The 15,955-nt window shown below is 46.3% G+C and overlaps 1 protein-coding gene across 6 annotated transcripts in view; it reads left to right on the forward strand.

The window, feature by feature from the left end:
- arhgap28 (Rho GTPase activating protein 28) overlaps positions 1 to 15,955 on the forward strand; it is a 187,215-nt gene that overhangs the window by 103,250 nt on the left and 68,010 nt on the right. For 5 of the 6 annotated variants that reach the window (XM_080194629.1, XM_080194627.1, XM_080194634.1 and 2 more), the window contains exon 2: positions 8,437 to 8,633. In XM_080194629.1, coding sequence (XP_080050755.1) covers positions 8,437 to 8,633 — 197 coding nt within the window. Of the gene's footprint in view, positions 1 to 1,804; positions 2,278 to 8,436; positions 8,634 to 15,955 lie in introns of those variants that run through there. The other variant, XM_080194628.1, reaches the window with a different exon arrangement.

Genomic DNA, 15,955 nt, shown 5'->3' on the forward strand with positions numbered 1-15,955 from the left:
TCCTTACCTGGTCTGGCCTACATGTGACTCCAGAGCCACAGCAATGTGGTTGACTCTGAAGGGCAATTAGAAATGGGCAGCAAATGCTGACTTTGTCATCAATACCTACATTCTATGAGTAAATTAGAGCAAAATTGAAAAAACCCTGGCTGGAATTTTACTGCCTGCCAGTCCAGGAATCGGAGAGGGCGAGGAGTAGACAGTGGAATGTCCGTTGATGGGATGAGTGAGGCTGTAAAATCCCACCTCTTGTCTTTGCTGAAGGACAGGGAGAGTCTCTATAGATTAATTGACACGAAATATTAAGGAGTAGCCTTCTCTTGACCACTCTGTGTTACAAAGCTCCAAGAAGAACCAGCTCTCCAGTATTCCGACTCCATTTTGCACTGAGGCACAACTTGGCTTTTTGTGGATTTTCAGTGTCTCCTATTTGTGGCCCCTGGTTTGTCACTGCCAGTTGGCCAAGAGATTTCACAGGCCAGCTGTATGAAAACAACATAGTTGACTCACATGAGTGAGCGGCGCACTCTCCCACAGCCACAATAAATAGTGGCCCGAGTCTCCACTAGCAAGCTTTTTACATTACATTGCTTCTACTTCCATAGAGCAGATGAATCCCAGTTCAGATGGTTCTCTGTCCTCTCCTCACAGATTCATCTCGCTCTGCTAACTGAACGGGAAAGGGCAGGCCAAATCAAGTGGTATTGGTCAGGTTATGTCAAAGTTTGGCTTTTAAGGACTGGTAGATTTTTATAAGAGTCACAGAATCCTATAGTGCAAATGGAGGTCATTCGGCCCAGCGAGTCTGTACTGACCGCAATTCCGCCAATGCCCTATTCATAAAATCATAGAATCCCTACAGCGCAGAAGGAGGCCATTTGGCCCAGCGAGTCTACACCGACAACAATCCCCGTCACCCCATGTACTTATCCTAGCTAGTCCCACTGACACTAAGGGGCAATTTAGTATGGCCAATCCACCTAGCTTGAACATCTTTGGACTGTGGCAAGAATCCCATAGAGACACAGGGAGAATGTGCAAACTCCATACAGACAAGTGACCCGAGGCTAGAATTGAACCAGTGTCCCTGGTGCTGTGAGGCAGCCATGCTAACCACCGTGCCACCCATTTTGAAAGTTAGGGTAGATGAGATTGGGAATTTGCTGTCTAGTGAGTCAACAGTGGAAGTGACTTGCTATGACTATGTGGTATAGTAGATATTTGCTTCTAATCCTATCATTGAGTGAAATCTAGAACTAGTTGAAGGGTGATAAATATATTGGGCTAATCTGACAGGGTTAGATGAAATGGGGTGGCTGTAGACTAATGCAGATCCAGTACCAACCTGTTGGACTGAATGGGTAGAATTTACAGCAGAGGAATGAGCCAATCTCTCATTCTTGGCTGTTGTCATAGAATCAGAAAATAAAATTAGCCTTCAAATTACACTGCGCGCAGATTAGTTGATGAACGTTGAAATTCCTCTGGTTGCAATTTAACTGGAGCATTAACCAGGTTGCTCCATTAATTATGGTGAAAGAATTCCAGACCGACACTGTAAGCACCCGTCTGCCAAAATTCAAAGTATAATTTCATGCTCACGGAGTTTGGAAGCATTTATCTCTCCATTCTGCAACACACCATGTAACAAGTCACGGTGCAGCGTACTTGGATTTTATTTTTGTCTTTTTTAATGGATCCATTACTTTATTGAGGACATTATGTGGAGATGAGAGACGCCTTTCGGGCACTTGACTCCGGCCCTTAGCCTTCAAGTGGGAGTCCGATTAGCTGAGCAGAATGTTTGACTGCAATGATCCTCTCTCAGCTTGTTCGAAGAGGTCATTGAATCACAATCGGGAGAGGAAATCAGGGTCGACGTTTATGAACTCCCCTTGCCCGGAGATACAGATACCAATTTAATGCTCTTGCCACTGCCCAATGACTGAAGTCATTGTTCTATTTTTAAATCGTTGGAAATCAAAAGGAGACACGACTGGTCGGCATGTCAGACCACGAGCGTGAAATCCGTCAAGGACTGTTGGCTGAATGTGCCTGCTTGTTTGGCCATTAGGCAGGGTTGTCAATGGTGAATGGGACACTTTGAAGGTGTGGCAGAGAGAGGGGGAGGCTGGTGTGTTCGAACATGCAGCTGTCCACGTGCCTGAAATAACTGCCCAGATACCCATTCCCTCACCAGCGAAACACTCTTACATTCTATTGTCTACATTCTCCAGGCATGAAGTGGAAGGAGCTGGATTTCCGAACCTCTGACACGTCTGTATTCTCCTCATTGTAACCCCTTCCCCGACATGAAGTGGTGACTTTTCTTGGTGACCTACTGGTCGTGAAGTACAATATTTGTATGGTGACGTGGGGCACTTGTGAATGGTGCTGACACCCTGTGATGATTTTAACTCTGGGCATTCCGTACAGCATCCCCCATTCTGACTTTGATTTATCGGAGTGAGATGTACAGGCTGTGATTTGTTGGCCTGGCTAAGGATATTAGGAAAGAGTTTGGATGCTTGGTTGCAAGTTGAGGGTGGGACTTTGCCATCTATCTATGTATCAGTGCTCCTGTCAAAACAAATAGAAAACTTGGACGGCTGGGACTATATCTCTTTGCGCCAAGAAACTGATAGATGCACTTTAAAGTCCAAATTCAAACATTTTTCTGACTAATACCACTACACTTCTCATTTTCTGCCAAAAAGTGTCAGGAAGGTTGATACACAATCAAAGAGAACAGAATTTTTCCCACAACTTGAGAGTCTTTATTAAACACACAATATGTATAATATGTAATCGCATTGCAATTCTCCCAGTTGACCATTTCTAATTTGTTACTGGCTTGAAGGTGGGCTTGACTAGCGTGACTACAAAATAAGTCAATATTTGCGGTGCCAGATGCTCTGCTTACTCTCTACTACAAGATTTAGGAAAATGAGAGAGTTCCCATCACTGATTTTTTTTTTCCCCTGGGATTTAGTTCCCTGGATGCCCAATCTTCAATAGCCCATTCACCATTCGTGAGAATGAACCAAATCCTTTCTGCAGACTATAGCACAGTGGTTAGCACTGCACAGGGGACCTATCTTCGATTCCCGGCTTGAGTCACTGTCCGTGTGGAGTTTGCAAGTTCTCCCCATGTCTGTGTGAGTTTTCTTCGGGTGCTCCGGTTTCCTCCCCCAGTCCAAAGTGCGGGTTAGGTGGATTGGTCATGCTGAATTGCCCCTTAGTGTCAGGTGGACTAGCTAGGATAAATGCATGGGGATAGCGCCTGGATGGGATTGTGGTTGGTGTGGACTCGATGGGCTGAATGGTTTCCTTCCACATTGTAAGATGCTATGATTCTAAGTTGCCCTTTTGTGTGTATACTAGAGGATTAGTGAGGTAAGGTGCATGGGGTGGGCTTGGCTAAGACGCCTGTGCAGACTAGATGGGCCGAATGGCCTCCTTCTGCACTGAAGGGATTCTATGATGATTCTATGATGATTATGACGCAGAAGAGAAGTGGAAAAGAGAGGACATCACTGCTGAGGGCAAGATTACTCTATCTTAAATGAACTTGACTTGAACTTCATGACACGTGAACTTTGCGGCAAACATCAGTGTTTAGCAGTAGCGGGGCTGGAATCGCTGGTTATCCAGGCTGTGGTTCAGAGTGAGGAGTCAATGGTTAGCTGTGAGGACTCTCGGGTTATCAAGGCTCCATGGTTAACGGTTAGAGGAGTGGGACTGAAGCTGAAGTTGTGTCCTCCCATAGCGATTGACATACTGAAGATGGAACCTGGACCATAATCATCTATACAGTTGGTACAAGAACATAAGAAATAGGAGCAGGAGTAGGCCATCTAGCCCTTCGAGCCTGCCCCGCCATTCAATAAGATCATGGCTGACCTGAAGTGGATCAGTTCCACTTTCCCGCTTTCTCCCCATAACCCTTAATTCCCTTGTCTATCAGAAACCTATCTACCCGTGACTTAAATATATTCAGCGAGGTAGCCTCCACCACTTCAACGGGCAGAGAATTCCAGAGATTCACCACCTTTTGAGTGAAGAAGTTCCTCCTCAACTCCGATCTAAACTGCAGCCCCCCCCCCAATCTTGAGGCTGTGCCCTCTAGTCCCGCTGTCCTTTCTAAGTGAGAAGAATGTCTCTACCTCTACCCTATCTATCCCCTTCATTATCTTATACATGCAGTGTCTATATCAACAATGTTAATAGCACAGACAGGGGGAGAATGTGTTGCTGTTTTAATATTTTCTGAGCTCTCTAATCGAATGCCTTGCTGTCCAACCTCACTTCTTCCAGGTAGCTCGGAATATCTCCCAGGGTTGGTCAGCAGTGCAACCCTGGTTTATAATAGAAGGGATCCCGGGGAACTTGTTAATTCGAATGTGCCAGTTGTTTCCTTGAGCAACTGGTGGCAATGTTTCTATTTATAAATGTGGTTCCACAGGAGTAGATGCTTCAACCTCACAGAGCAGGCTGGGCACTCGGAGTATCAGAGTTCGGGAAAGCCGAGATGGGGAAAAGAAGGACGGGTAAGATGGTGGGTGTGACATTGACCTCTGTAACCCTGCTGGAGACAGTGATCCGCTGGCTGGACACCTCTTGACTGAGGCACACAGTGGCTGGAATTTTGCTGCCTCGCCGGCCCCAGAATCGGGGCAGGCGAAGCTCGTAGAACAGCATTAGCCTCGGGCAGGATCATTACGAGCCTTGTGGGGGGGAAAGGGGGTAAAATTCTAGCAAGTGTCTTTGGCTGCCTGGTCCACTCAGCGTCCTGTGTTGGGAAGGTCACCTGTGTACCTTTTTGTGTGTGTGTGTGTGTATGCCAGAATCTTGGCACCAAATACTGATTTGATTGATGCATGCTTTAGAAGTTGGGATCATGCAGGTCTGTTCAATATCTTCACATGTCACTTACTGACAAAAGTTCACATGGTTCAAGAGGGGCCCATCGTACTAGCCTTTTAAAGGGCCAGGCACCAAACTTGTGCCATTGCTAAGTTTCTGGAAGTGCTGTGGAGTATATAGGGTGTGAGTCTCGAGTGCCAGCAACAGGTGATGAGGGTGTGGTGCATTGAGTAGTGTGAGAGATAGATGTCGTGGTGTGAATAAGATGCATTCACTAACACAGACCACCCACATGAGATCACTAGACTCTTTGTGACCCCTATCTGAGGCTTTCAGGGCCAACTCCTTGTTTTGATGGGCCTTGTCACCATCTTCTGTTCCCTTCAGATGGTGATCCTCCTGTAGAAAATCAGGTCTCATTTTCCCTTTCCACTTCAAGGCACGTCCATGAACTTAGGAGCCCTCTTCTAACCATAAAATCTACAGTGCAGAAGGATGCCATGTGGCCCATTGAGCCTGCACCAACAGGGATTGATTCTATCCCCGTAACCCCATATATTTACCCTCCCAGTCCCCCTGATACTAAGGGTTAATTAATCATGGCCAATTAACCTAACGAGCACATCTTTGGACAGTGGGGGGAAACCAGGGTGCCAGGAGGAAACCCATGAAGACACAGTGAGAATGTGTAAACTCTCACAGATAGTGACCCAAAGCCGGAATTGAACCCGGGTCCCTGGCCCTGTGAGGCAGCAGTGCTAACCACTGTATCTTCTCCACTTCATTTGCATAGCACCAATGTGTAACCAGTGCACGGTCAACTAGCAGCATCTCCTCCCTTCCACTGAGTGCCGCCCCCCTTTTAAGAGGAACAGGCTTACTGCACAATGTGCTGTCAACTCCATTGTTTAGCCCCCTAGTGAGTGGTGTGTTCATTGTATGTATGTGTGCAAAGTAATTGCATGTGTAGATAGGATAACAATTGGGAATTCTTGCAAAACTACCCCACATTGAAGTGTCTGAAGGGGACGTGTTTTTTTTTGTTGAGTTGAAAAACAGCTACAGAAATCACAATTAAAGAATCAAACTCGTAGTTCTGGTGCACCATTGCTGATCTGATCTCAGCTGGACTCTCAGCCAAGCATGTAGAATGAGGCTTGACTGAGGACCCAGATATTACTAGAATAACAGAGCACCTGTGCCCAGAGAAAGCATTGTTTGGTAGATCAGTTCTCCAGTCTCTGCAGTCAATGTCACAATGATTATTGACATAAGTCAAGTAGTTCAAGTTTTTGTAAGTTTCTGGTTTTTTAAACTTCAAAGGGCCTCAATAGTTGACATTTCAGTTAGCTTGCAGTCCAGTTTTTTCTTTCATAGGTGAAAGTGATCAATGGATTACATTTTTTCACAGCTTTTATTTACACATTCCACTTTACACTGGTATCTATTTGTTCCAGAGAGTATACAGTGGGTCATTGGGCACAGATAGACCAGACCATGGCATGGGAGTCTGAGGACCCTGAAGATACAGGTGGAAGGGCAGAATATGGCATTGGGGGCATGAGGAGCCTGAGGTGGTAGAAGGGGTCATGAAACTTGTCATATGAGGCTTCAGGGGGTCATTTTAAACTTAACTTTTAAAAGGTCCCCCCATGAAGACTAGGGTCCATGATTCCCCTGAGGAGGTGTGAGCCACAACTCTTTCAAAACCTGGCCCAACCACCTGTAAACTCTGGGGGTGGCAGAGAGATACCCATCTCTGCAATGGAGCCAGCCAGGTTGAGAGTGCCAGATGCAGGCTTCAGGCAGGAACCAGACTCCACTGTTAAAAGGACCTCCTGAAATGTGAACAGCTTGAGAATGGAATCGGGAATTCTGGAATCAGGACTCACCCGCCATTTTTTTTTTAAGCGTTTCTGAGCCAACCTGACTGGGTGCAAATCTAGGCCAAGATTTTCCCTCTCAAAACCTGTGGCCGTGCGTCAGTTGTATATTAGTGAAGGTCAGGGGGTTGGGGGGGGGGTGTGATTCATTTAGGTATTGGACATTTGGGTTGAAAGCACAGTTGTTGGGTTGGAGTTGCCTGCTATGTGACGCATATCTCTGTTTGTGAAAACTTGTAAGTGATTTGAAGGGGGTGCTCCAGTTCCATTGTATACCACTTGTCTATCTGAGTTGCAGCAGCACGTGCTGCTGTGTGGTTTAGTGGGTTTTGCTACTAGGTGGGGTTTGCTATTGCCGTCTACCTCACAGTTTATCTCTGTTCTCTCTCTGCTTTCTGTTAGTATTGAGAATTAACCCATGATTGTACACCCCAAACTGTTATCTGCAGCTTTAATTGAACCCTAAACTCTTTCTATCCCTCTTCCGTATTAATGCAGTAGCCAGTGAGCACTTCACCCAAACAATTGCGGCTGGAATTTTGCCAGTCATGGGAATCGGAGCGGCCCAGGGATGGACAATGGAAAGGCCTGTTGACCTCGGGCGGGATTTTACGATTTCGAGACGAGCGAGGCAGTAAAATCTCGCCCTACGTGTCGGCGCGTTAACACAAGACATGCTGATTTTATTTTTGTCATAGTCGCTTTGGTGGATATATAAATGGCAGCCTCAGCTGTTGTCATCCAAAATTATAAATACCACAGTAAAATACTTTTCTCAGTACGTACAAGGTTACTTCTGGAAGGAGCAGAGTGGAAAGGGTGCCGCGTTCTGAGGCAAGTATCTTACTCTTTTCTAAACAAAAAACAAAGTGTTTTTGCGTCCTTCTGAAGCACAACTTCTCTCCCCCTTCCTCCGCGTTTCTTGTCTCCTGAGATCTTTGTTTTGGAGGCAGAGCAGGAACTTTGTAATAATTCTCAGATAAAGGAGGCTGATTGACTTTCTGTGGGGTGACTCCCTAACATTGAGGTAAGCTTCTGGGATTCTGATAGCTGTAGCATCAAGTGATGCCACCACTGTGGTCTGAACCTTAGGATTTCGTAGTGCTGACTCGTGAGTTTTGTCCTCTTGTTAACTCAATGGGCAGTAGCACTGACCTAGTAAAAAGCAAATCAACATACCATCCAACATATGCAGCCTTCCAAGGTTTCCTGTGTTTATTTATTTTAATCTTTGCTTCTCACCTTTTAAGTACCCTCCAAGCTAAGCATCACTCCACTGATTTAAGGACTGCTCGGACATGGGAGTTTCTAGGACTTTCTGCTTCGAATTGGTTACTGAATTCACGTGGAGAGTGGTTTTTTTTTGCTGTTGTTTCGATTGTTCTCTGCTGAAGGGAGCTCTTTTGCAATTCCCCACCAGAGACTGTGAACTCATTGCAGTTTTGTGGGGAATTGTAGAGCTAAGGGGAAGAAAAAGGTAAGAAATTTCTTTGTGCCAAATAAAAAAGGATGTCTTGCACCCCCCCACCCCCCCGCTTATCCAGGAGTCGGATATAGATGTGAGTGTTTGCATTTTGGGCTGGTGGGTGGGTGGGGAGAGGGAGGCAGGGGGCAGCTGTGCGATATTCTCTACAGTGTCGCACGCAGGTCGAGGCTTCCATTTAAAAGGCCCATTTATTCTCTGCAGGAAGCTACATTTCAGAAGGATGAGCTCATCTGTTTCACGAGAGCTGCAGTGTCCGCAGGTATTTGGCCGGTCCATATCTCAGGAATCTGTGGAGAGCTCCTCGATGGAGGACTTTTGGAGCGAAGTGAGGAGCATTAAGGAGAGCAGTCAGAATGGACAAGAGGAACAAAACCTAGTGGAAGCCAAGACGCCCGATGGTGAGTGATAGCCAGCTTCCTTGTCACCCGGTGAGGTCTGACATTTCTCCCAGTGCAAAAACATGCCTTATGATTCCTAAGGCAAAGCTTCTTTCCGCACCGTGTGTGTGGCCATTATGTAACTGCAACTAAGCACTAGAATACAAGCCGAACAGGCTGACATATGGAGGGGAAGGTGCCTCAATAATAAAATGCCAAGGCCCATGAACACAGCATCATTAACACAGGGCAAAGTCTGAACTATTCCTCAGAATCAGCTATGGATCAGATTACTCCAGTACATTCTCTGTTTTATTATTAATGTATAGAAATGTCAGGACTAAGTTGAGGAACAGCAGGCACTCATTTTAAAATACGGTTCTATTGCACCGTGTGACTGCTGCTGCCGCCATGAAGCAGTTTTGAAACTTATGGGTTAAGCACTTTAAGGCCGTTTACATTCATTCTGAACTATGAGGGAATTGCTAATGACTGGAACTAGCTCATTGGTTACAATATGTCACTGACGACAAGGTTTGTGTTCTTCCAATCCATCCTGAATCATGTGTGCCATGTATCCTTGTAACATGTGGTATAACCGTACTTGTGCATCATTGCAAAGGATTTAGAATTCTGTTCTCATAGAATTCCCTTCAGTGCAAAAGGAGGCCATTCAGTCCATCGAGCCTGCACCGATAACATTCCCACCCAGGCCCACGTATTTACCCTGTTAATCCCCTTGACGTTAGGGGCAATTTAACATGGCCAATCAACCTAACCTGCACATCTTTGGGCTCTGAGAGGAAGCTGGAGCACCCAGAGGAAACCCACGCAGACACAGGGAGAACGTGCAAACTCCCCACAGTGACCCAAAGCTGGAATTGAACCTGGGTCCCTGGTGCCGTGAAGCAGCAGTGCTAACCACTGTGCCACTGTGTTGCCTGGGAACTCACTGCATCAATGTGCTGCATGCTACCATAGAAAATTACAGCTCAGAAACAGGCCTTTTGGCCCTTCTTGTCTGTGCTGAACCATTTTTTGCCTAGTCTCACTGACCTGCACTTGAACCATATCCCTCCACACCCCTCTCATCCATGAACCCATCCAAGTTTTTCTTGAATGTTAAAAGTGACTCGGCATTTACCACTTTATCTGGCAGCTCATTCCACACTCCCACCACTCTCTGCGTGAAGAATCTCCCCCTGATATTCCCTTTAAACTTTTCTCCTTTCACCCTTAACCCATGCCCTCTGGTTTTTTTCTCCTCTAGCCTCAGTGGAAAAAGCTTGCTGTGGTTGTGTAGGTCAAAAAAAGTGCCAATTTTAATTTCTTTTCTCTGATGTGTTTACTAATTTCAGTCTTGGCAAAATACTGTTAAGGGGAAGCTAGGTAGGTTCACCAGGAAGAAAGGAAGTGATGTTGAGGCTGGATGAAATAGGATGGGGAGAGGCTTATGTGGGGCTGAATGGCTTGTTCTTGTACCCATGAGCTCAAGGTAGTGGTGGCTGTACAATTGGCTTAAGTAGCAAGAGCGTAAGGTCCAATTGCATTGCCTGGTTGCCATCACTGACTTGTGATGGAATGTGTGTGCATCTAGCAGCCAGACATACCTGTGATGATGGATTAAAACGCTCCTGATTCTTGCTATTTTTAAGTTTATTTATTAATGTCACTAGTAGGCTTACATTAACAGTGCAATGAAGCTACTGTGAAAATCCCCTGGTTGCCAGACTCCAACACTTGTTTGGAAATACTGAGGGAGAATTTAGCATGGTCAACACACCTAACTAGCACATCTATCAGAATGTGGGAGGAAACTGGAGCACCCAGATGAAACTCATGCAGACATGTAGAGAATATGCAAACTGCACACAGACAGTGACCCAAGCTGGGAATTGAGCCCAGGTCCCTGTCGCTGTGAGGCAGCAGTGCTAACCACATGTAAAGAAAAGCTACTTGAACTGGGCGGTGTAGGGCCGTTGACACCTGTGGTGGTGAACCCTAGTCTTGTCAGAAGAGAATCAGATTTATGATGTGCTGATTAATGTATATTAAACAGGACAGAGCTTTTACGTGAGCTGTGTCTAGAGTGGGCCAACCGACGTAATTGGTTGTAGGTGGAAGCTGATACTCTGCAAGCGGATGTTGTCCAATACAAAACGCAGTGATGTGGCTGTGTAAGTGTTTGTTTGGTTTGACCAGTTCAGCTGTATTGTCTTGAACTGGATCAATTACATTTTGTTGGCATCAGTCACACAGGATAAGTGGGAAATCCATGAGAACCATTGAAGTATCAGGGTTAAAGCAGAGGTCTATAAACTGATTGTGAGCTGGTGTTTCCCCAAATGCCAGTTGATCTCTCTGTTCCTTTACCGGAGCTTATTTACTTAATATGTACATCACTTCCCCACTTCCAGCCATCTAAAGATGCTGACTCATATTGGGATATAGGAGAGTCCTCAAGACTCCCCCAATTACCTTACCCAATTTCCAATTCTTCTCTTTGCGAATCTAGGAAATGAATAAATAGTTGTTTATTTTTCAATCACGAAAGAGCATCAAACTCAATCCTTCTCTCCTCAGCTGATGTATAAATGCACACTCACTCACAACACAACACATGGACTCAGAGTTTTACAGCATGGAAACTGGCCCTTCGGCCCAATTTGTCCATACCGCCCTCTTTTGTTTAAAAAGTTAAAAGTGAAGTTTATTCATTAGTCACAAGTAAGGCTTACATTAATGCTGCAATGAAGTTACTGTGGAGTTTCTCTAGTTGCCACACTCCGGCACCTGTTCGGGTCAATACACCTAACTAGCACATCTTTCAGAATGTGGGAGGAAACCGGAGCACCCGGAGGAAACCCACGCAGACACAAGGAGAACATGCAAACCCAACACAGTCAGTGACCCAAGCTGGGAATGGAATCTGGATCTCTGGCGCTGTGAGGCAGCAGTGCTAATTAGTGTGTTACCATGCCACCCCCTCAATCTTTAAGCACTAAGCTAATCCCACTTGCCCACATTTGGCCCATATCCCTCTATACCCATCTTACCTATGTAACAATCTAAATGCTCCTTAAAATTGTACCTGCCTCTACTGCTATCTCTGGCAGCTTGTTCCAGACGCTCACCACCCTCTGTGAAAAAATTGCCCCTCTGGACCCTTTTGTACCTCTCCCATCTCACCTTAAACATATACCTTTCCACCATTCAACAAGATCATAACTGACCTGTCTGTTACTACACCTCCACATTTCTGCCTACTGCCCCCCGGCAACCTTTGACACCCTTGTCACCTTGAGAACTACTGACCTATGCATTGAAAATACTCATTGACTCTGTCTCTGGCAGTCTCTGGGGAAGAGAGTTCCAAAGACTCATGATTCTCTGAGAATGAGAAAAGATCTCCTCACCTCTGCCTTAAATGGGATAGCCTCAATTTTTAAACTGTGACCACTAGTTCTGGCCCGGAACTTTCTGTTTACGCCTGTGGGATCTTCCGGTCCTGTCGCTGGTGCACCAGCTGTGCAGGTCTCCCTGTGGTGAGGGGAGCATTCAATGGGAAACCCCATTGACAATGGCAGGAACAGGAGAGCCCACTAATGGTGGACCATCTTTTTGCGATGGGTTGTGCAGTGAATCCCATTCCCTAGTCTCTCCCACAAAGGGGAAACCCTATCAAATCCCCACAGAATCTTATAGCGTAGAATCCCTACAGAATAGAAGGAGGCCAGTCGGCCTATTGAGTCTGCACTGACTACAATCCCTTCCAGGCCCTATTCCCGTAACCCGACACGTTTACCCTGTTAATCCTGCTGACACTAGGGGCAATTTTAGCATGGCCAATCAACCTAACCCGCACATCTTTGGACTGTGGGAGGAAACTGGAGCATGTGGAGGAACCCCATGCAGACACGGGGAAAACTTGCAAACTCCGCACAGACAGTGACCCAAGCCGGGAACTGAACCCAGGTCCCTGGCGCCATGACGCAGCAGTGCTAACCACTGTGTCACCGTACCACCCATATGTTTCAATAAGGCCATCTCTCAATCTTCTAACTTCCATTGGATACCGACCCAATCTATCCCACCTTTCCTCCCATCCCAGATATCAATGACAAATATCACATCAATGCACTGCGTTCTGTAAGTTTGGACAATGGAATGTTTTGCCGTAAGAGGGAAAGCAAATGATAGTGAGAGGTAACGGCTAGGATGAAATGAAAGCACATTGAGAAAAAACAGGTTCTGAAGAATGAAGACTGAGTAATAGTGTCTTAGAGATATGGGAGACAACTCCAAAGCATGGTTGAGGAATTGAATTCCAGTAGTTGGAACAGTTTGTAATCTAGGAGGGAGGAGAAATAGCTGGTCACTGATGGGGCACTGGAAAGTAATAGATCTTTGCAAGGATGGCTTCACTCGTGTGGAACATAATGCTAAAAAGATCTTGGCCACAAGTTTTATGAGGGTGAAGCCAGCTCATTCCACAGATTAATGTTTTGGGTGATGAAAGTAGGATTTGGAAATCTTGGATTTCGCACTCCCTGCTGCCTCTGCCAGTGAGAATGGAAAACTTGGTGTTCAGCCAAATCTTCATTTGCAGCAGCGGGACAGGAGAATCCCAGCTGCAGGCGAGGTTGGAGAATTCCAGCCCTAGCAATTGATTGAGAACAGAAATTCCCCTGTCCAGTTGATAGCTATGAGACTATTTGTGTGTATCCTTCATCCTAACCTGAGATCAGCTCACTCAGTGGACAATTGGACACTGGGACCGGATTGTCCGACCTCGCCCGTGCCTGGGATTCTCCGGTGCCGCTGCAGTGAACGAAGATTTGGCTGAGTGTCAAATTCTCTGTTCTCGCTGGCAGAGGTGGCAGGGTGTGAATGGTATGGAAAATTCTGGCCTGCACCTTCCTGCATTCTATGAAGCAGGTCCACACATGGCAGAGCCTTTCAAAACGGAAACATTGAAGGAACCTTATGAAGCCATTCCAAGTTTTGGAATATTGTTGATATGCCTCTGAGAGGGGAGACAATGCCTGAATGTCATCGATCAGATTTGTTGGCCAATTATGACTTCTATTGCTTGCCCATTAACTGGGTAGTGATATCCTCTGAATTGGATATCTCAGGCCACCTCCATTTTGAAAGGGTCCTTCCATTGGTGCCCAAAGTGCCTGCCTGTTTTATCTAGGCAAGAGGCTCCTTTTAAATATGGGAAATATTTCCTATTTACATTTCCCACTTCAGTAGAACAATGTCATTGCAGTGTCTGAACTATCCTGGGAACAATAGAACCGAATAGGCCCACTAAAAGTATTGTATTGCTTGAGTAATCTGTGGAGGAATAATCAATACCTCCCCTGGGGCCTGGAGAAATAATCTAGGTTGCTGCTGTCTGGGATCCACACCCTTCCTAATTGCAGCCCCACTTCACAACTTGCCTTGCTGGTGATTGTCCTGCCTCAACCCTGAGGCTTCAATACATGGAGCTGCACAGTGATTAAGAACATAACATAAGAAATAGGAGCAGGAGTAGGCCATCCAGCCCCTCGAGCCTGCCCCGCCATTCAACAAGATCATGGCTGATCTGAAGCGGATCAGTTCCACGTTCCCGCCCTCTCCCCATAACCCTTAATCCCCTTGCCTACCAAAAACCTATCTACCCGCGTCTTAAAAATATTTAGCGAGGCAGCCTCAACCACTTCAACGGGCAGAGAATTCCAGAGATTCACCACCCTTTGAGTGAAGAAGTTCCTCCTCAACTCCGTTCTAAACTGCTCCCCACCCCACCCCGCCCCCCCCTATCTTGAGGCTGTGCCTCACCAGATTAATAACCCTGGTGCCATGAGTTCATATCCCACTGTGACTATTAAATTCATTGAATAAGTCTTGGATAATAGGCTATATCAGTAAAACGACCTGGTTGTCATTAAAAACCCGTTGGGTTCACTAAAGCCCTTTAGGGAAGGAAATCTGCCTTCTTTACCTGGTCTGGCTTACATATGACTTCAGAGCCACAGCAATGTGGTTTGCTCTTTGCTTTCCTCCGACACAAATTTAGCATGGCCAGTGCGCCTAACCAGCACGTCTTTTGGACTGTGGGAGGAAACTGGGGCACCCGGAGGAAACCCACACAGACACGGAAAGAACATGTAGACTCCACATAGTGACCCGGCGCAGGAATTGAACCCAGGACCCTGGCGCTGAGGCAGCAGCGCTAACCACTGTGCCACCCACATCACGATGGCATTGAAGTGGAAATCTACTTCAGTCACTCGGTTACGATTCCAGAAAATGGCTCACCGCCAGCATCTGGAGGGTAAATCGGGACGGGTGCCAATCCTGGCCTTGCCAGTGACTTCCACATCCTGAGATTGAATTAAAAAAAATTGCCTCTTTGGTGCACCAAACTTGCCAGAGTTAAATAAAGCCGGGGTCTCAAAACAGTGGCCAACCTCTTTGCTGCTAGGACAGGATGGATCACTGCTGCTGGCCAATCACTGAAATGTCATAAGAGTCCCCTTCTTCTTTTAAATGTATCCTAAAGTTTAGCTGCGGAATATAAAAAGCAAGCAGAATATTCCTCATCCTTTCGCCAACAGTAATTTTCCAAGAGATTCAGTCAAAAGAAATCTGATGTGTAGGTTTCAATGAGATCGTAGAATCCCTACAGTACAGAAGGGAGGCCATTCAGCGTGTTGAGTCTGCATTGACCACAATCCCACCCAGACCCTATTCCTGTAACTCCACATTTTTACCCTGCTAATCCCCCTGACGCTAGGGTCAATTTAACATGGCCAATCAACTTAACCCACACATCTTTAGACCGTAGGAGAAATCCGGAGTACCTGGAGGAAACCCACGCAGACACGGGGAGAAAGTGCAAACTCCACATAGACAGTGACCCGAGGCTGGAATTGAGCTCTGGTCCCTGGCGCTGTGGGGCAGCAGTATTAGTCACTGTGCCACCACGCCGATGAAGAACTCTGTCCTCAGAAAAGTGTTTACGCTCCCAAGTTGAAAATCTGATGGCTTTAGATTCAAAGGAGCGAGAGGAGACGTATATGGAGCACGTGCAGTGGTATAGACCAGTTGGGCCAAATGGCCTGTTTCTGTGCTGTAAATTCTTAGCCAACACCTTCCAAACCGCCCCCATTTCAACCCCTAGAAGGAGAAAGGCAGCGGATACCTGGGAACATCACCATGTGCAAGTTCCCCTTCGAATCCCCCACCATCATAACATGGAGCTATATTGTCATTCCTCCACTGCACCAGGTTAAAATCTTGGAACTGCTTCCCTAACAGCACTGTGGGTGTACTTACACCACATGTAC

Source organism: Carcharhinus amblyrhynchos, chromosome 8, assembly GCF_965287045.1.
Source record: "Carcharhinus amblyrhynchos chromosome 8, sCarAmb.v2.hapA, whole genome shotgun sequence".
In the NCBI taxonomy this organism is placed as follows: Eukaryota; Metazoa; Chordata; class Chondrichthyes; order Carcharhiniformes; family Carcharhinidae; genus Carcharhinus; species Carcharhinus amblyrhynchos.